At 44.1% G+C, this 21,174-nt stretch overlaps 1 protein-coding gene across 1 annotated transcript in view; it reads left to right on the forward strand.

Moving 5' to 3' along the window:
* Positions 1-6,716: 6,716 nt before the first annotated feature.
* The window catches only part of LOC110536365 (calmodulin-regulated spectrin-associated protein 1-B), a 30,357-nt gene continuing 15,899 nt past the window's right edge, over positions 6,717-21,174 (forward strand). Inside the window, exons 1-3 of the mRNA XM_036936269.2 lie at positions 6,717-6,891; positions 7,879-8,039; positions 14,773-15,035. Of these exons, the coding sequence (XP_036792164.2) occupies positions 7,880-8,039; positions 14,773-15,035 (423 nt within the window). The 5' untranslated portion in view covers positions 6,717-6,891; position 7,879. The remainder of the gene's footprint in view (positions 6,892-7,878; positions 8,040-14,772; positions 15,036-21,174) is intronic.

The following is a 21,174-nucleotide window of genomic DNA, read 5'->3' on the forward strand; positions in this document are numbered from 1 at the left end:
GTGGCTAGTGATATATTTACATCATTTCCAATCAATTCCCATTATTAAAGTGGCTGGAGTTGAGTCAGTGTCAGTGTCAGTGTGTTGGCAGCAGCCACTCAATGTTAGTGGTGGCTGTTTAACAGTCTGATGGCCTTGAGATAGAAGCTGTTTTTCAGTCTCTCGGTCCCAGCTTTGATGCACCTGTACTGACCTCGCCTTCTGGATGATAGCGGGGTGAACAGGCAGTGGCTCGGGTGGTTGATGTCCTTGATGATCTTTATGGCCTTCCTGTAACATCGGGTGGTGTAGGTGTCCATGAGGGCAGGTAGTTTGCCCCCGGTGATGCGTTGTGCAGACCTCACTACCCTCTGGAGAGCCTTACGGTTGTGGGCGGAGCAGTTGCCGTACCAGGCGGTGATACAGCCCGCCAGGATGCTCTCGATTGTGCATCTGTAGAAGTTTGTGAGTGCTTTTGGTGACAAACCAAATTTCTTCAGCCTCCTGAGGTTGAAGAGGCGCTGCTGCGCCTTCTTCACGATGCTGTATGTGTGAGTGGACCAATTCAGTTTGTCTGTGATGTGTATGCCGAGGAACTTAAAACTTGCTACCCTCTCCACTACTGTTCCATCGATGTGGATAGGGGGGTGTTCCCTCTGCTGTTTCCTGAAGTCCACAATCATCTCCTTAGTTTTGTTGACGTTGAGTGTGAGGTTATTTTCCTGACACCACACTCCGAGGGCCCTCACCTCCTCCCTGTAGGCCGTCTCGTCGTTGTTGGTAATCAAGCCTACCACTGTTGTGTCGTCCGCAAACTTGATGATTGAATTGGAGGCGTGCGTGGCCACGCAGTCGTGGGTGAACAGGGAGTACAGGAGAGGGCTCAGAACGCACCCTTGTGGGGCCCCAGTGTTGAGGATCAGCGGGGTGGAGATGTTGTTGCATACCCTCACCACCTGGGGGCGGCCCGTCAGGAAGTCCAGTACCCAGTTGCACAGGGCGGGGTCGAGACCCAGGGTCTCGAGCTTGATGATGAGCTTGGAGGGTACTATGGTGTTGAATGCCGAGCTGTAGTCGATGAACAGCATTCTCACATAGGTATTCCTCTTGTCCAGATGGGTGAGGGCAGTGTGCAGTGTGGTTGAGATTGCATCGTCTGTGGACCTATTTGGGCGGTAAGCAAATTGGAGTGGGTCTAGGGTGTCGGGTAGGGTGGAGGTGGAGGTGATATGGTCCTTGACTAGTCTTGCACTGACTCTCTTGCACTGGCTCTATGCACATACACACTCACACAAATACACACTTTCACAGTCTTCCCATAGGCTGATGCTCATCTGTTTATTATCTATCCTGATTGCGTTTACCTCTACCTGGATCAAAACAAATCAAATTGAATGAAATGAAATGCTTACTTACAAGCCCTTAACCAACAATACAGCTCAAGAAAGAGTTAAGAAAACATTTACTAAATGAACTAGTAAATACAATAACGAGTCTATATACAGGGGGTTCCGGTACAAGTCAATGTCCGGGGGTACAGGTTAGTCAAGTTATTTTGGACATGTAGGTAGAGGTAAAATGACTATGCATAGATAATAAACAGTCAATTTAAATAGTCCGGGTGGCCATTTTTTTAATTGTTCAGCAGTCTTGGGGGTAGAAGCTGTTACGGAGCCTTTTGGTCCTAGACTTGGCACTCCGGTACCGCTTGCCGTGTGTGAGCAGAGAGAACACTCTATGACTTGGGTGACTGGGGCCTTTGACAATTTTTTGGGCCTTCCTCTGACACCACCTAGTAAATAGGTCCTGGATGGTAGGAAGCTAGGCCCCAGTGATGTACTGGGCCGTACACACTACCCTCTGTAGCGCCTTACGGTCAGATGCTGAGCAGTTGCCATACCAGGCGGTGATGCAACCAGTCAGGATGCTCTCGATGGTGCAGCTGTAGAACATTTTGAGGATCTGGGGACCCATGCCAAATCTTTTCAATCTCCTAATGGGAAAATGTGTTGTCGTGCCCTCTTCATGACTGTCTTGTTATGTGTGGACCATGATAGTTCGTTGATGATGTGGACACCAAGGAACTTGGTCTCCACTACAGCCACATCGCCGTTAATGGGGGCCTGTTCGCCCTGCCTTTTCCTGTAGTCCACGATCAGCTCCTTTGTCGTGCTCCCATTGAGGGAGAGGTTGTTGTCCTGGCACCACACTGTCAGGTCTCTGACCTCCTCCCTATAGGCTGTCTCATCGTTGTCGGTGATCAGGCCTACCAGTGTTGTGTTGTCAGCAAATTTAATGATGGTGTCGGAGTCGTGTTTGGCCATGCAGTCGTGGGTGAAGATGGAGTACAGTGGGAGACTAAGCATGCACCCCTGAGGGGCCCCAGTGTTGAGGATCAGCATGCAGATGTGTTGTTGCCTACCCTTATCACCTGGGGTCGGCCTGTCAGGAAGTCCAGGATCCAGTTGCAAAGGGAGGTGTTTAGTCCCTTGGTCCTTAGCTTCGTGATGAGCTTTGTGGGCACTATGGTGTTGAACGCTGAGCTGTAGTCAGTGAAGAGCATTCTCACATAGGTGTTCCTTTTGTCCAGGTGGGAAATGGCAGTGTGGAGTGAGATTGAGATTGCGTCATCTGTGGATCTGTTGGGGCAGTATGAAAATTGGAGTGGGTCTAGTGTTTCCGGGATGATGGTGTTGATGTGAGCCATGACCAGACTTTAAAAGCACTTCATGGCTACCGACGTGAGTGCTACCGGTGGTAATCACTTAGGCAGGTTACCTTCGCTTCCTTGGGCATATGTACATAAACTCAGCAAAAAAAGAAACGTCCTCTCACTGTCAACTGCGTTTATTTTCAGCAAACTAAACATTTGTAAATATTTGTATGAACATAACAAGATTCAACAACTGAGACATAAACTGTTCCACAGACATGTGACTAACAGAAATGGAGTAATCTGTTTCCCTGAACAAAGGGGGGAGGGGGGGGGTCAAAACCAAAAGTAACAGTCAGTATCTGGTGTGGCCACCAGCTGCATTAAGTACTGCAGTGCATCTCAACTTCACCAGATTTGCCAATTCTTGCTGTGAGATGTTACCCCACTCATCCACCAAGGCACCTTCAAGTTCCAGGACATTTCTGGGGGGAATGACCCTAGCCCTCACCCTCCAATTGAACATGTCCCAAACGTGCCTTATGAGATTGAGATCCGGGCTCTCCGCTGGCCATGGCAGAACACTGACATTCCTGTCTTGCAGGAAATCACACACAGAACGAGCAGTATGGCTGGTGGCATTGTCATGCTGGAGGGTCATGTCGGGATGAGCCTGCAGGAAGGGTACCACATGAGGGAGGAGGATGTAATGCACAGCGTTGAGATTGCCTGCAATGACAACAAGCTCAGTCCGATGATGCTGTGACACACCGCTCCAGACCATGACGGACCCTCCACCTCCAAATCCATCCCGCTCCAGAGTACAGGCCTTGGTATAACGCTCATTCCTTCGACGATAAATGTAAATCCGACCAACACCCCTGGTGAGACAAAACTGCGACTCGTCAGTGAAGAGCACTTTTTTCTGGTCCAGCAACGGTGGGTTTGTGCCCATAGGGGATGTTGTTGCCGGTGATGTCTGATGAGGACCAGCCTTACAACCGGCCTACAAGCCTTCATTCCAGCCTCTCTCAGCCTATTGCGGACAGTCTGAGCACTGATGGAGGGATTGTGCATTCCTGGTGTAACTAGGGCAGTTGTTGTTGCCATCCTGCCCCTGTCCCGCAGGTGTGATGTTCGGATGTACCGATCCTGTGCAGGTGTTGTTACACGTGATCTGCCACTACGAGGATGATCAGCTGTCCGTCCTCTCTCCCTGTAGTGCCGTCTTAGGCATCTCACAGTACGGACATTGCAATTTATTGGCCACATCTGCAGTCCTCATGCCTTCTTGCAGCATGCCTAAGGCACGTTCACGCAGATGAGCAGGGACCCTGGGCATCTTTAGTGTCCTAAGTTTTCATAACTGTGACCTTAATTGCCTACTGTCTGTAAGCTTAGTGTCTTAACGACCGTTCCACAGGTGCATGGTCATTCATTCTTTATGGTTCATTGAACAAGCATGGGAAACAATGTTTAAACCCTTTACAATGACGATCTGTGAAGGTATTTGGATTTTAACGAATTATCTTTGAAAGACAGGGTCCTGAAAAGGGACGTTTCTTTTTTTGCTGAGTTTATTACCTCAATTACCTCGTACCCCAGCACATTGACTCAGTACCAGTACTCCTTGTATATAATCTTGTTATTGTTATTTTATTGTGTTACAATTTCCTAATTTTTCTTACTTTTTAACTCTGCAATGTTCTTAAGGGCTCTTATGTAAGCATTTCACGGTGAAGTCTACACCTGTTGTATTCGACGCATTTGACAAATACAATTTGCTTTGAGGATTTGAATTTTAAAATGTAAGCTTGTTTTTCTTGTTTTTATAACCAATGTAAATGTAAACAAACACTTTGCCTCAACACATGGTTAAAACTATAATTTGGATATCATGGATGGTCAGTCCTTCAAATCAAATCAAATGTTATTTGTCAAATGCTTCGTAAACAACAGGTGTAGACTAACAGTGAAATGCTAACTTACGGGTCCTTTTCCAACAATGCAGTGTTAAAGATAAAGAAAAAATATAAATAGTATTACAAGGAATAAATACAAAGTGAATGACAATAACAAGTAAAAAATAACGTCTTTATACAGGAAGTACCAGTACAGAGTCAATGTGCAGGGGTACAAGGCAATTGAAGTAGCTATGTACATGTACGTAGGTAGGGGAAAAGTGACTAAGCAACAGGATAGATATTTGACTGAGCTGTAGCACAAGCGGCATCTTATGTTGTGAAAGTGTGTGTGTGTGTGTGTGTGTGTTCAGTGGTGTAAAGTACTTAAGTAACAATACTTGAAAGTACTGCTTAAGTAATTTTTTGAGGTATCTGTACTTTACTTTACTATTTATATTTTTGACCATTTTTACTTTTACTTCACTACATTCCTAAAGAAAATGTAAAACTTTTTTCTCCATACTTTTGTCCTGAAACCCAAAAGTACAAATTACATTTTGAATGCTTAGCAGGACAGGAAAATGGTCCAATTCACACATTTATCAAGAGAATACTCATGGTCATCCCTACTGCCTCTGACCTGGCGGACTCACTAAACACATGCTTCGTTTGTAAATGATGTCTGAGTGATGGAGCGTGCCCCTGGCTATTCGTGAATTTAAAAAAACAAGAAAATGGTGCAGTCTGGTTTGCTTAATATAAGGAATTTTAATTGTTATGTACTTAAGTATATTTTTAGCAATTACATTTACTTTTAATACTTAAGTATTTTTAAAACCAAATACCTTTAGACTTTTACTCAAGTAGGATTTTACTGGGTGACTTTTAAGGTATTTTCTATTAAGGTATCTTTACATTTACTCAAGTATGACAATCAGGTCGTTTTCCACCACTGTGTGTGTGTGTGTGTGTGTGTGTGTGTGTGTGTTTGTGTGTGTGTGTGTGTGTGTGTGTGTGTATGTTTGTGTGTGTGTGTATATGTGTGTGTTGAGATGTCAGTTTAAGCACTGTACGTGTGAGTGTGTGGGTAGAGTCAAGTGTGTGTGCATTATGTCAATGCAAGAGAGTTAGTTAAAAAAAGGTTAAATGCAGGTAGTCTGGGTAGCCACTTGGTTAGCTATTTAGCAGCCTTGTTTAGCAGTCTTATGGCTTGGGGGTAGAATCTGTTCAAGGTCCTGTTGGTTCCAGACTTGGTGCATCGGTATTGCTTGCTGTACGGTTGCAGAGAGAACAGTCTATGGCTTTGACAATTTTTTGGTCCTTCCTCTGACATCGCCTGGTATTGAGGTCCTGGATGGCAAGCAGCTTGGCCCCAGTGATGTACTGGGTCGTACTCACTACCCTCTGTAACACCTTGTGGTCGGATGCACTGCAGTTGCCGTACCAAGTGGTGATGCAGCCAGTCAAGATGCTCTCAATTGTGCAGCTGTAGAACTTTCAGGATCTGAGGGCACATGCCAAATCTTTTCAGACTCCTTAGAGGGAAGAGGCGATGTCATGCCCTCTTCACATCTGTGTGGGTGTCTGTGGACCATGTTAATTCCTTTGTGATGTGGACACCGAGGAACATGAAGCTCTCGACCCGCTCCAGCGCAGCCCCATACATGCATCCATAGCTCTACCTATGAATTTGAGAGTGGTTACGTTTATCCCATCCGGTAGCTTTATACCAAAACAGAGGCTGGGAGACCGCTTTGCTCTTGCTTCAATTAAGCATTCTAGCTTTCACCTTGTAGTTTCAAACTCAATCAACTGTGAAACCTAAAACTAAAAGCATTACCACAAGAGGGAGATTTTTCCACACTGAGGCAATCCCCTTTTACTTTAGCATTTTTTTTTCAACAGGCCACCTAATTCAGTATACACTATGATTGATTGACTCATATGAAGTACTTATTAACAAATGCATCGTTTTTAATTAAACTGTTTCATACAATTTCTAGAGAGTCCTCTCAAAAGAGAGCAAGTTGTTATGGTATGGGCACATGGGCTGGTTCATTTCTGATGAATTTTTGCAAACAAACATCTAACATTGTTTCATATACCTTCTTACGCCCTTCTTTTTTAATGAATGGTTACTTTGAATCTTGCTCTGGGTTGTGTGTATGTGGTTGCATGATAGTATTAGCATCCGCGCAGGCGCAGTGGTTAGCTACTTATGCTAACAGACAGACAGATAATTCGATTTATGGGAAAGCGCGGATACAGAGGTACATAAGGTGCTTCTCACTAATACGTTAATTTCTTCGACCTAAAATGAGTCATCAAATTGAAGGATAAACCGGGAATAATCAGGTACGTTACTGTCTTTCGTAAACTCTGTACATTTATGTCTGGCATTGGTAGTAAACGCTTATCCTGGGTTTCCCGTGGCGCGGTTGTCAGACAGGCCGCAAATTGGGTTTTGTTGCTGGGGAGGAGACCGTTCGTTCATCTCGCTGCTGCTACGATGTGGTGCTTGGGCTTTGCTTGGGCAATTGCATAACAAAGTCATTATGTTACATTTTATACTGACCGATCTAAAGGGTTGATTTACGTTACATAGTTTTTTTTTCATGTATTTTCAAAAAATACTGTTTAAGTTAGTGAATGTCAGTTCGATTCATCCAGTTATTGTAACCTAGCATAAAGCTGGACTTGTCTAGCTATCTGACTAGCCAGCTAACTGTATTAAAATCGATTTAAGTTAGCTGTGTTGGCCAAGGTGCTTTCTAACTTGGCCAGTAAGGCTATTTTGTAAATGCTGTACAACCCAGATTCAACGAAACAATCCAGTTTGACAGTTAGCTAGCTAAAGTTAGCCACCTGTCTAATGAATGGGCGCCCAATGCTAAGTTCGCTAACATGCAAGCATGAACCGGGCTAGCTAGCTAAGTTCTTCCATTTTACTTGTGGGTTAGTTAGTTAACAATTCCTCAGTGGCTCGCTAGTAACTAACGTAATACTCGAATGAAATGACTATAGTCATTTAGTATAGTCACTTTAATAACTCTAGTTTCATGTACCTATTATCTCGACTAACCGGTGCCCCCGCACATTGACTGTACCGGTACCCCCCTGTATATAGCCTCGCTATTGTTATTTTACTGCAGCTCTTTAATTATTTGTTACTTTTATTGATATTTTTTTGTTGTGTTTTTCTTAACTGCGTTGACAGATTAAGGGCTTGTAAGTAAGCATTTCACTGTAAGGTCTACTACACCTGTTGTATTCGGGCATGTGACAAATACAATTTGATTTGTATGTTTCATATTGTGAATTTATGTGACATGTTTTTGTAAGGATGGATGTAGATCTGTGTGGTGGTGCGGATGGCACCCGAAGAAACATGGATTCAGCTGGTGAAGGGACAATAGAGATTGTGCCTTTGGAAATGTACGACTCGGCCAGAGCAAAAATAGATGCCAACCTGCGATGGCTGTTCGCCAAGGCATACAGCATTGGTAAGTTCTGTCTCTCTCTCACACACACACACACACACACACACACACACACACACACAGAGAGAGAGAGGGACAATGAATTGGGTATTTAAAAGGTCCAAAATAATCACCTGTCACATAGCTACACAACTCCAATGCCTTGGTGCAAATATTAACCCTTTGCTGTTCTCACACAGATACTTCAGGATTTTACCCTCTGCTGTGATCCAAAGCATTATGGAGATATATGTAGGTTTTTAATGACAAAGAAACACAACACTTCTCAAGGAAGACACAGTTGCCCCATCTAGTGGCAGGGTTGGGCCCAAATGTTGTTAGACGGGAAATGTGTCTTTGTGTTCATCCACACCTCAGACTAACAGTCTGCAGTTGGGCTTGGCCTAATGAGCCCTTATTGGAACAGGCCTTGATGGCAGAACCAAGCCGAATGGAATGTATTGTCTAGATTTTCTCAGTTATTATGCATCAAAATGCTTCGTGTGCAGAGCTGACTGTCCCTGTATGACTTGGCAAATTATCTGATTGTTTTTGTGCAGTGGCCTTTCGCAGTACAGTGAGACTGGACTCACAGGAAAACTGCTGAATAAATCCACTGACTGTCAGACTCATCATGTCATGGCAAATGCAGAGCAAGATATCAGTCCTTGTCACTCTTATCAAGAGTGACAATGTTGCTGACTTGCGGTTTTATTTTTTTATTTCACCTTTATTTATCTGTAATGATGTCAACATCATTAGACCAAACAATTACCTGGATTTTTGTAAAAAGTTACTCTATTTTCTAAAATGTTCTAGGTTCTTCAGAGCAAAACAGTCAAGGTATTTTGATGTTTCTTGATTTTTGTATTGCAAGATTCCCATGTCTGTCACACTGTAACACATCACTTATCCCCAACTGCATAATTAACTGGAGGATATGTGGAATGAATTACACCTCACAGTGCCACAAGCATTGCCAGCTGGCTCCTCCACAGCATCTTAGCATGTCTTCTGCATGGAACCGAAGCCACCGGCCTTCAATAGCAAAGCTAGGCCAGGTAGCGACCCGTAGAACAGCAATTAGGCCTAGCTTTGCTATTGAAGGCCTGTGGCTTTGGTTCCATGCAGAAGACATGCTAAGATGTTGTGGAGAAGCCAGCTGACTACTTGTGGCACTGTGAGGTGTAATTCATTCCACATATCCTACAGCTAGGGTTGCCTGTCACTAGTGGAGAAAACCTGTCATGTGAGCGATGCGTGACCTAATTTCACTTGGAGCGCTTGCTCTGGCTATGCATTTTATATTTCTAAACAGTCATGTCAATGAAGTGTCGTCTGTGTGTGTTGTCACTGGAAGAACATAATGGTGCCGCGTGCAGTGGTTAATTTCTTCACTGTTAAATGAGAGGAAAATGTATCACACAAATCAGTTATACTTAAACTAAATCTTGAATCACTTATTAATAAGGGAGCAGGTCAATACAACGCACACATATAAAGTGAATCGAATGAGTGCTCTACGATAATGATGGCTGGTTGACAAATCACGCTCAGATGATTCGTTGAGAACCCGAGACAAAAGTACAAAGGTATTTTATAGCCAAGATTCACCCCTTTCAACCTACATGACGAAAAACTGATGTATAGAATAGGTCACAAGGTTAAGATTTGTATGAAAGATACCTATAATACACAGCAGACAGTATCATTGTGTAGAGACCAGTGTCTGTCCCCCCCAACTCCATACTGGAGCCATGTCTCCCTGGTACGGTATAGAACAGCAACATTAACTCATGCTCTGGAATGCTCTTTAGGTTTTATCACCCAAAAGACATGGTAAATCTCCCAGAGGCCCATCCTCAGTAGAACACACACAATAGTTATAAGAATCCTCTATTCTGTTGCCTAAAACAACCATTTGATGCAATAAAACTATTATAACATCATCTTGCAATTTCCCACCATATGCACTATCCGTTGTTTTCCTAACATGGCTCTTTGGATTGCCTTTCCTATTGTTATTTCTGGATTCAAGAAAGGCCAGTACGAAACTAAAAATGCCCATCACCTCCCTGTAAGATATTAATTGTACTGAAAGTGTGACACTGTTGCTTCTGTCCCTCTACTCTTCCCAACCTGGGCTTGAACCATGGAACCTCTGCACACATCAACAGTCACCCTTGAAGGATCGTTACCTTTTTCCCCACAAAAGCCTCGGCTCTTGCAGAGCAAGGGAAACAAATGCTTCAAGGTCTCCGAGCGAGTTACGTCACCACTAATTAGCTAGGCATTTCACACTGGTTACACAAGCACCTGCACCTTTTCAGTTTGTCTACATCAGGGTTTCCCCAAACTCTGTCCTTGTGACCCCAATGGGTGCATGTTTATTTTTTGCCCTAGCAATACACAGCTGATTTCAAATAATAAACTCATTTGATCGTTTGAATCAGCTGTGGGCACCCCTTGGGGTCCCGAGGACCGAGTATGGGAAACGCTGATCTACAGTGTTTTCTAAGCCTAGGTTTCATTTTGTCATCCTAGCATTTTGGTTTCTGCTGTCATTACAGTGACTTCATAATGTCACTCAGACACATGCCTGCACACAGCAAACAAGTGATCCATATGAATACCATTCAAATCTGTGATGGAATGCCATGCTCCTGTTTTCATTCTGTTCTCCTTGTTTTTTCTTCATGCCTAGTCCCTGTGTTCCGCTAACAGAGAGCTGTGGTCCCAGAGAGCTCAGAAACAGTAATAGGCTTTTGTCCTGATGACGAACGAACACTGCCTCTCTTCTCTCTCCCTCCGGAGGAATCTCCCCACTGTCTGTCATCTGTGGCTCTAAGGGTTGTGGCTAACAGCCATGCAGGCAGACAGAGTACACTAGCACTCACAACATCTAAGCTGTATTAGCTAAAGACATGGGAACAGAACTCATTGCCCAAAGATTAACTGGGGGTGAAACACAGTTTGATAATAGAGGGAGTGGATTGTACAGTAGCCTTGGGGATTTTGGGGACTGCCTGTGCACAGGTGCAGCAGTAATTGGCATCCCCCATTTGGGGATTGTGTTTTTTTTAATGTATTTTTTACATATGGCAGTAGTGGAGTGTATTGCTAATGCTGCTTCACAGATGCTGGTCTGGCTCTATAACATGGCAGGAACTAGGGATGGGCGGGCAGGCTGAGACAATACATCCTCGCCCCTCAGATTGTGGGGCAGGTGTGTGTATGCGAGTGGGAACCTGCATGCAGGTGGCTGCGTCACGTGTGAGCATGCCTGTGTATCTGTTTCTGAGCGTGTGTTTGTGTCTTCTATGTGAGTGCATGCTTGCGCCGTGTGTTAGAATTTGCCCCCCAGTGCATACACAGATCTGGCTGGCCCCGCTCCTCACATCACAGTGCCTACCAGCCAGTCGGAATGGTACCCGCTGGGGCAAGCTGGTGCTCTCCTGTCTAGTCTGATAGTAATTGGGGGTTGCATTATAGCCGGTCCTGGCAATGGAGAGAAAGAGTGTGTTTGCCATGCTGGGCTCACTCCCTGTCCCAGTAGTTAGATACTTCAGCCCACTGTGGCAGGAGGGGGGCAGCTGCTGCCACACAGTATCACTGTCTCCAGGGGGAATTCATATGTGAAGACCCACCCTGGTTTCCAGCCACCCTGGTTTCCAGCCACCCTGGTTTCCAGCCACCCTGGTTTCCAGCCACCCTGGTTTCCAGCCACCCTGGTTTCCAGCCACCCTGGTTTCCAGCCATGGCACATGCCTTTTGTTTTCACACAACCACCTCATCTGTTTTAATGCATTATACACAGTACCACACACACACCTCTGTGTCTGTCTCTCTCTCAGAATGACTGACTCTTAAACTGTTAATGTACATCAGGCTTATTGCATATGTGGATGCTTTTTTTTCATCTCTAATCAGTCTAGTCTGTTGTAATGCACAGACAGAGGTTCCTCCACACGTATGACCCATTGTTATCCGATCCTAGGCTTATTATCCCTCCCTAGGCCTACGGCTAATAACATTGAGCCACATTTAGACTGTGCTAAGGATGACCGTAGAATCCAAATCTGCCTGGTGTAACTGCTGTGTTGCTGATTGGTTGGTGGAGAGATCTGCCTCTGTCAGATGTGGTGTTATGGAGATGTCTGTTCTGTTTAGGACTGACCCCATTTAGTCGACTGTTTGGTCAATAGGCTGTTAGTCGACTGAGACTTCTTTAGTCGAGCAGTAGAAGGGGGGGGGGGGGGGGGAAACAACAAAAATATATTGTGTACAAGACACTGGTCTGATTCACACTGGGTGGACTGATCCATTGTGTAGGCCGTGGGGATGGCATAATCCATCAGTCTAAGACGGGCTAAATTGGATATGGTTATATTACATAAGAACAATGGTGCAACACAAACACCATAAAAAATGTATAATAAATGCGCTCCCTCCCGTGTTGGATAGCGGTCGCTGTCCACGGTTCTGAAACTCATCAGTGCTCTGTTGAATTGGCACCTTTTCCTAGACCATGTTGACATTTGCATAATAGCAAACTTAACCAGCATATTGTGTTGAGAACAATGCTGTGGGGGCAGCAGCAGAATGAGGAGATGAGGAAACAGCCCTTGTCTTATTGTCTAAGAAAAGTCAGGAGAGAGAACCCCCAACTTAATTAGGGCTATAATCAATAGTCTAACTGTTAAATGTTACTGGCTTTATAAATCATCAATACATCTACAGAAATAAGACAGATCCTGCTTTTGTTTCCTGTTTGAGTGTTCGTTTTAATAGCCTACTGATTCCGCGAGCGACAAGCAATGGATGGGCTTGTAAGCTTTTGGATATCTTTTTTTGGTCCAAATGTAATTTTTTGGTGTTTTTACAAACGGTCAGCTTACCACATAGATGGGCATTTATAAAAAATAAAATGTCAGGCAACACTGGACACCTCGTTAATCCCGTCTCTTTTCTTTTTTTGGTGCAGTTCTGGATTGGCCTTGATTTCCACAGACACTGGTTTTTGGTCTAGTCCAGACCAACTGAACCAATCATTGTTTTATGTTAAAATGTTTTGGTCTATAAATTACTTATTTTAGGAAGTGCGTTTAGGATGTGCTGCGGATCGCTAAAATATCATAATGATTATGATCACACTTCCTCAATTCAAATATAATGGGGACACTATAGGAAATATGGTTTGGTATGGTTTCGAAACTTGAGAACCAAGCTGGATTTATCAGTGTGGCCCCATCACCTGGACCTGTTGAAATTCTGTATCTTCATGCCTAGAATAAAAACCTCCAGGCTTCTGTCATAACTGTCAATTTATTGGATTTTTTTTTTTAATGATGGGTGGGCAGTTTGGAAAAAACGAATCTCGTCTGAATCGTCTTCTGGTATAACTGACATTCTGGAGTAATAATTACATAACCAACGTTCTCTAGTACTATTCCCAAGCGACTAGGTCTTTGGTCACATACTTGCAATTCATCTATGTTATCATGTAAAGAGAGCAAGGGTCTAACGAATAGGGAATATTTTTCCAAAACAAACAAATTAGGGATTTTGGTAGCAGAAATTTTCAGTCAGAAATGACTGTTGCAGCTTCAGTAACACGGACAGCGTGATAAACACTTTGATGGTCTGTGGTGGTCGCTGCAGCAGGGAGGAGTGCGGGACAACGGGTGCTAGTCACATTACGGCTGAGCCCGGCCCGGCACATTCAAATCAATTGCTAAACTCCTTCAAATCATTTGTGTCTTTAAATATTAATTCAAACTTTGTGCTTAAAGCATCAGACAAGCTCAGTGCATATAGTCGATTTGATTAAAACACATACGATGTGTCTGTGGAAAAATACACGTTTTATTTTTTTATTTTTTTTTCTGGGACAGCATTATTTCTGTTTGCGCAGCTTCACAGCCACAGCTTAAATAACAATGTCTGAATAATGGAGGTTAGCTGGGCTATTTTTGTCCCGAAGATCATCACACCTTTCTGAGAGTGTGCACCTGTGCGTGGGCTGGGCTTGTCACATGCAATGGGCTACGAGGGTATCCTTCATTCTATTCCTCTGCTTCAATGTTTACGGATTGTGTGTTTCCTGTTAGGAGTATGACCGCAACAGACATAAATTATCATGATCGGATTCCCATCACCATTTAGCCTAATATGGTGACTTCTGGTTTGATATGAGTCAGTGAAAAATGCAAAACAGACCCTTCATAGGTCATTGTTTGTTTTCCTCCTTTGTGGTGGAAACTGCAAAGACATTGTTTCAGACTAGTAACCTGAGAACCTAGCTCTTCTCTCACCAGTGTTACTGTCAGTTCCAAGCCATGACTAGCCTGTATTTACAGAGTAAACTGAAACCTTGCAGAACACATATTTTTACTCTGCGAGCACATGCTGTTGCCACGTTCCCTTTCATTGTTGAAAGATTAGGCTAGATCTTCCCTTTTTAAAGTAAAGCACGTATTTCACATTTGGCTATCCACAAAATGACATACTCTTATTGTAACCCTGTGTATGCATATTAGTCATCACAGCAGCGTTTCCCCTAGATTCTTCCTGAAGTAGGCACAGGGCTGCAAGCACCAAAATATTCCATTGAAACCAATAGCAACCAAATATTTTCATGCGGGTAGCAACACAACTAGATGTAGGGAGTGGAACCCATCCTGTCTATATATAAGTTAGGACCAACACCATGCATCATATCCATCACTAACCTCCCCCCCCCCCCCCCCCCTTCCAGACCACATCCCAGAGGACCTGAGGGATCCGTTCTACACAGACCAGTATGACCAGGAGCACATCAAGCCTCCCGTCCTCCAGCTGCTGCTGTCCTGTGAGCTGTACTGCCGGGTGTGTGCCCTCATCCTGAAGGCAGACCAGGCCGCCTCGCTGCAGTCACACATGTCAGTCATCCAGGCCCTCAGCCGTAAAGGGATCTACGTCATGGAGAGTGATGACGCCCCTGTCAGAGATGCTGACCTCTCCTGTGTGCCCATCAAAATGGTGAGTGGAAAGACTGTGTGTGTGTGACTGTGTAGGGGGTGATGAAAAGCTATGCAGAGTGAAGGCAATTCAGCTGCATCTCAATTGGCTCAAGTGGCTCTCCTTGTCTCCTTAATCTACAGTGAAAACACTGGAGAGACCAAAGCAATTGGGCTGATGCCTACGAGCCAGGCGGCTAGGTCTCTCGCATGAGGACAGATGACGGAAAGATGCATCCAATGTCCTCTTCATGGACTAGGAAGTAGGGAGGGACACTTTGTGGTGGTGGAACTAGTTTGATAAGCACGTGGTGTTTTATGGGAGTCATTGCCAGAGGCTGCTCATGATTTGTGGACGAGAGCTGTCTTGAAAATGAGTTAGTCCCAGTGCAAAACAGACATAAATAAAGTCTGAAAAGCTGTTGTCCTTTAGCTGGCCATGGATGAGAGAGAGTCAAGAAGCTCAGCCTTCTGGTTGGCTATTCTGTGTGTAGTCCTACATAGAGAGCGAGAGCTGTTTCTGCCTGCAGCAGCAGCTCTGTTCCTGCTCTCGTCTTCTTACTTTAACTAGTGAAAGTAGCCATTGTTCTGTTCTCTCTATCACACTGACATCTATCACACTACACTGAACACTCGAATACATACCTGTCGTCTATTGGACTTTATCAAACAGCCTTTAAACCCATGGTAACTAAAACGTTCTAGTCTTTGTTGAAACCATGGCGACTCATCATAGTGTTCTAACTCAATTTTCATTTGGGTGGTTTTTCCCAACCTATTAAATTTGGTTCCAGACCGCTTAGCTATTTCCTTATCGTTGGCTACCTTGGAGATTCAAATTCGACTCTGATTCATATCCATATAAAGGCATAGAACTGGGCCAGAGAGCATGTCGTCTGTAGGCTTTACAACACAGCTTTTTGGCACAGTCTGGTTTCTGTGGATCATGTGAAAACTGATTCAGTTACTTCTTTGACCATCATTTTCTACCAGCTGGATAGGGAAGGGTACACAGAGAGAGAGAGAGAACAGTCTGAAGTTAGGCCTAAAATGTGCTGAATGACCCAGTGGGGTTCCTCCACTACTTTTTTCCACTCTCCTGTAGTGTACCCTTGTCCCTAACAGTGACATTTTCCATGTCTGGTCAATATGCAAAGTAGGGTGCAGCAGTTGCATAATGATTGATTCACCATCTCTCATGTAACCTAGTTCTCATCCAACCAACCAGCCTAGTTTTTAGGACTATTGACTTTAGGACTATTGCCCTGCGTCGTCCGGGTTAGGGTAGGGTTTGGCCGGGGTAAGCTGTCATTGTAAATAAGAATTTGTTCTTAACTGACTCGCCTAGTTAAATAAAGGATAAATAAATGTAATAAATAAAATTGTACAGCAACAACTCCACTCAGCATACGGAATGAACACCACTCCCTCCCTACATATCACATTCAGTTGTATATATTGCACAAGCATTTCCTTTCATAAGAGATACAATAACCTCTCTCAATTTCACTGAAAGCACTTACAGTAGCATCACTGCATGGTACTTGTTGGCTTGAATACATTATACACTGCCAATGCCATGGAGACTCGCGTTGTCGCCAAGGTGGCTTGCTTCTGTCGAGCGACCAGCCAAGAGCGAGCCGACATCTAGCCCAGTGACAGACAGACGGGCTGGTTTATAATCCGGGCAAGGCTCTGTGGAAGAAGTCAGACAAACACATGTTTAGTCTAAATTCCTGAGTAGAGTGAAGTGGTTGTCTTTGACAGACTAGACTAGGCCTGTGTGAGGGTGAACCCCCCCACTGTGTTGCAAGGAGTCTGCAAGGAGGTGTTTCCATGGCAATGCCTGTGTTCCCCCCCCCCCCCCCCCCCCATGTGCAGCCTCTGGGCTCACTCCCATCGTGTGTGTGTGTGTGTGTGTGTGTGTGTAAGAGATACCTTCTCTGCCTCCTGTTTGACTCGTACTTCCTAGAGGGCACCGATAGCGAGGGATCAGCTGGGAGTAATAAAACAGCAGTGTACCATCTCCTGAGTCGACTCACACAGGTTGGAAGAAATACATTTCTAGACTAGGGGGACACTAGAGGGATGGACAGGGGGAGACTAGGGGGACACTAGAGGGATGGACAGGGGGAGACTAGGGGGACACTAGAGGGATGGACAGGGGGAGACTAGGGGGACACTAGAGGGATGGACAGGGGGAGACTAGGGGGACACTAGAGGGATGGACAGGGGGAGACTAGGGGGACACTAGAGGGATGGACAGGGGGAGACTAGGGGGACAGAGACTATAGAGACCGGATTAGTGCTGAGTGATTAGTAATTTGTTGGTTTGGTTTCAGTTGGATTATAAAACAATTGGTTTGTTCTCCATTTTGGTTTCTTCATCTTTTTTTGTTGACATTAAATCCATTATTAAATAATGACATTAAAATCATTTTAGAGCTTTTTAATGGAAATACAATGGCAAAAATAGTAAAAATTCAAATTGCCAAAACACAGAAAATATTCCATTGTATCTGTCATTGTATCTGTCAGGCCCACATTGGGTAGATCCAATAGGAAATCACTATGAAATAATACAATATTTCAGTTGTGTATATTACTTAGTTCTTATTTGGATACTTTCTTATTTTTAATTCCTTAAGTCACCATATCATCTCTTCTCAGGCAGTAGCAACCAAACTGCCAGGCACTGTTCTCTCTTCTTCCCATTCTGTATGGGCTTTGCTGCCATGCTTTGGTCTCTTTCTTTTTTTATGTAGTGATCTCTCTCTTGTCGTGATATGTCCCCGCAGGAGGCTTTTTACCTCTTGGTAGGCCGTCATTGTAAATACGAATTTGTTCTTAATTTACTTAGTTAAAGATCTAAACCGCTGTGAAATATATTTTCCATAACCAAAAATCTTGTATATTTAGCTGTTTTTGAAGCTGGTGTACAAATCTGAAAGTAAGACGCAAAAATAATATAATAGAACGGGTAGCATAGAAATAGCACACAGAACAGATCTAGCTATTCTTAGACTTGTGTTCAAAGGGGATGAAATATCTATAACTCACATTTCTTTGAATTTGGTCAGGTTGCCTATAAAGTTACATATTGTAGCTTTTAAATAAAAAATAATCATCCTATTTCGCTAGGCTGACCTGCCTTTGCATGCTGCAGAGCTGTCAGACAATCATTTTATTAGTTCTTTGAAGTAGATAAGGCATACTTTCACGAACTCTGTCTATCCCGTTCTCGTTGTTTTTGTGTACAGTCGCGGCCAAAAGTTTTGAGAACGACACATTCATTTCACAGTTTGCTACTTCAGTGTCTAGATATTTATGTCAGATACTGAAGTATAATTATAAGCATTTTATAAGTGTCAAAGGCTTTTATTGACAATTACATGAAGTTGATGCAAAGAGTCAATATTTGCAGTGTTGACCCTTCTTTTTCAAGACATCTGCAATCCGCCCTGGCATGCTGTCAATTAACTTCTGGGCATGCTATTCTTGCATAATCAATGCTTGGAGTTTGTCAGAATTTGTGGGGTTTTGTTTGTCCACCCGCCTCTTGAGGATTGACCACAAGTTCTCCATGGGATTAAGGTCTAGGGAGTTTCTTGGCCATGGACCCAAAATATCAATGTTTTGTTCCCCGAGCCACTTAGTTATCACTTTTGCCTTATGGCAAGGTGTTCCATCATGCTGGAAAAGGCATTGTTCGTCACCAAACTGTTCCTGGATGGTTGGAAGAAGTTGCTCTCGGAGGACCTGTTGGTACCATTCTTTATTCATGGCTGTGTTCTTAGGCAAAATTGTGAGAGAGCCCACTCCCTTGGCTGAGAAGCAACCCCACACATGAATGGTCTCAGGATGCTTTACTGTTGGCATGACACAGGACTAATGGTAGCGCTCACCTTGTCTTCTCCAGACAAGCTTTTTTCTGGATGCCCCAAACAACCGGAAAGGGGATTCATCAGAGAAAATGACTTTACCCCAGTCCTCAGCAGTCCAATCCCTGTACCTTTTGCAGAATTATCAGTCTGTCCCTGATGTTTTTCCTGGAGAGAAGTGGTTTCTTTGCTGCCCTTCTTGACACCAGGCCATCCTCCAAAAGTCTTCGCCTCACTGTGCGTGCAGATGCACTCACACCTGCCTGCTGCCATTCCTGAGCAAGCTCTGTACTGGTGGTGCCCCGATCCCTCAGCTGAATCAACTTTAGGAGACGGTCCTGGCGCTTGCTGAACTTTCTGGTGCTCCCTGAAGCCTTCTTCACAACAATTTAACCGCTCTCCTTGAAGTTCTTGATGATCCGATAAATGGTTGATTTAGGTGCAATCTTACTGGCAGCAATATCCTTGCCTGTGAAGCCCTTTTTTGTGCAAAGCAATGATGACGACACGTGTTTCCTTGCTGGTAACCATGGATGACAGAGGAAGAACAATGATTCCAAGCACCACCCTCCTTTTGAAGCTTCCAGTCTGTTATTCAAACTCAATCAGCATGACAGAGTGATCTCTAGCCTTGTCCTCATCAACACTCACACCTGTGTTAACGAGAGAATCACTGACATGATGTCAGCTGGTCCTTTTGTGGCAGGGCTGAAATGAAGTGGAAATGTTTTTTGGGGGGATTCAGTTCATTTGCAATTAATTGCAATTCATCAAAACTTTTGGCCGCGACTGTACATTCCTCTTTCATGCAGTCTGTTTGAATCTAACCTAACATAGCAGGCAAAAGTGTATCCATCTCTGTCTGAGATGGGGGGGGGGGGGGCGCTATGCATTATGGTCTTTGCAGTTAATTACCATGTTTCTGCACTGATCTATGCTGAATATTTTCTAACTCCCTTCAGCCCAGTGTTCCACTCTCGTGAATGATGTGATTTCTCTCTAGTGAAACGGTGTGATGTGCTCAGAAAAATCAGAATCAATTTGGTCAATTAGTTATTTAACTGAAGAAAAAAATGTTAATTGCTCAGCACTTGACTTGGGACACTTGAGACGGCTTGGGGTAATATAACAGTATTCCACCCATACACTCCTGGGTTTGTCTCTGACAGGTTTGGTGAAGGGAAGACGAAGGGTGTGTGTTTCTGGCATATTCATTGTGTTGTAACTCAAGCACATCAGTCGGGCTGTTTTCTTCATCATTTTAAGTCCCTCTTCTTTGACTTAAGAGACACAGCGTCCTGTTTTTGAAATAGTCTACAACTAACTAGTCGCTAGGTGGAAGGGTGCGTGTTTTTTAAATTTAAATCTCAGGCAGTGGTTGTGTGTGTTTGTGTTGCTTATGCCTCATTAGAGTAGGGATCTGAGGCTGAGTGTTGAGTAATGCTTGTGTAACATCGTTGGGGCCTATCACTGAGGGCTCTGAATAGCTGTTCTCCTTTCCTATTGTGAGCTAATCAGGATCTGTCCTCCATTTCCCTCAGTAGGATTAGTGCTGGAAGGTGTGTGTGTGTTCAGCAGTGTGTTTTGGGTCAGGCATGCTCTAACTGGCTAGGCTAGGGTGTACTGTGTGTTAACTCCACACCTAGATTCATAGGTCACATTTCAGGGAATTATACTCCTGCCTAAGAATATGGATATACTGAAGAGTTACTTGTCTTCCCGCCCTAACAGTGGGAGTCGTTGTCCACAAGGCGGCATGGCAGGCTGTCTAGCCGCCCGCCTGTCCTTTCTTTGGATTGCGGAATACGTCTCTTTATTTCATTACTTTTTTACCTGGTCATTGTTAGTTTTTGGGTCACAATTTGCTTAAAGAAATGTATCATGACTTAATCAGCCTTAATACCTCACACAGGGGGACAGATGTGACCTACAACAAAAGACTGTTCAATGCATCATTATCTGTGTTGTAGGTCACATCTGTCCCCCTGTGTGAGGTATTAAGGCTGATTGATTGGACAGACTGAAGTGACCTCTAATGTCATGGTGGGGTTCCTCCCTCAGTCTTTCTATTGGATAAGGATCATCTGTAAGTACATCAGTGAGGTCAGATGGTCAGGAGACGAGGAAACAAAGCCAACATGGCAGTTTATTTTGAGCTGCGTCATTGTTTGATACCCTGAGGATTGTTCAGTCACCCCTTAATTATACTGTTCTGTGGGCATCATGTCCTCATGTGCCCACATATTCCCGATTTTAAAAATAAATAAATAATAATAAAAA

Source organism: Oncorhynchus mykiss, chromosome 11, assembly GCF_057628025.1.
Source record: "Oncorhynchus mykiss isolate SJ-2025 chromosome 11, ASM5762802v1, whole genome shotgun sequence".
NCBI classification, from domain to species: domain Eukaryota; kingdom Metazoa; phylum Chordata; class Actinopteri; order Salmoniformes; family Salmonidae; genus Oncorhynchus; species Oncorhynchus mykiss.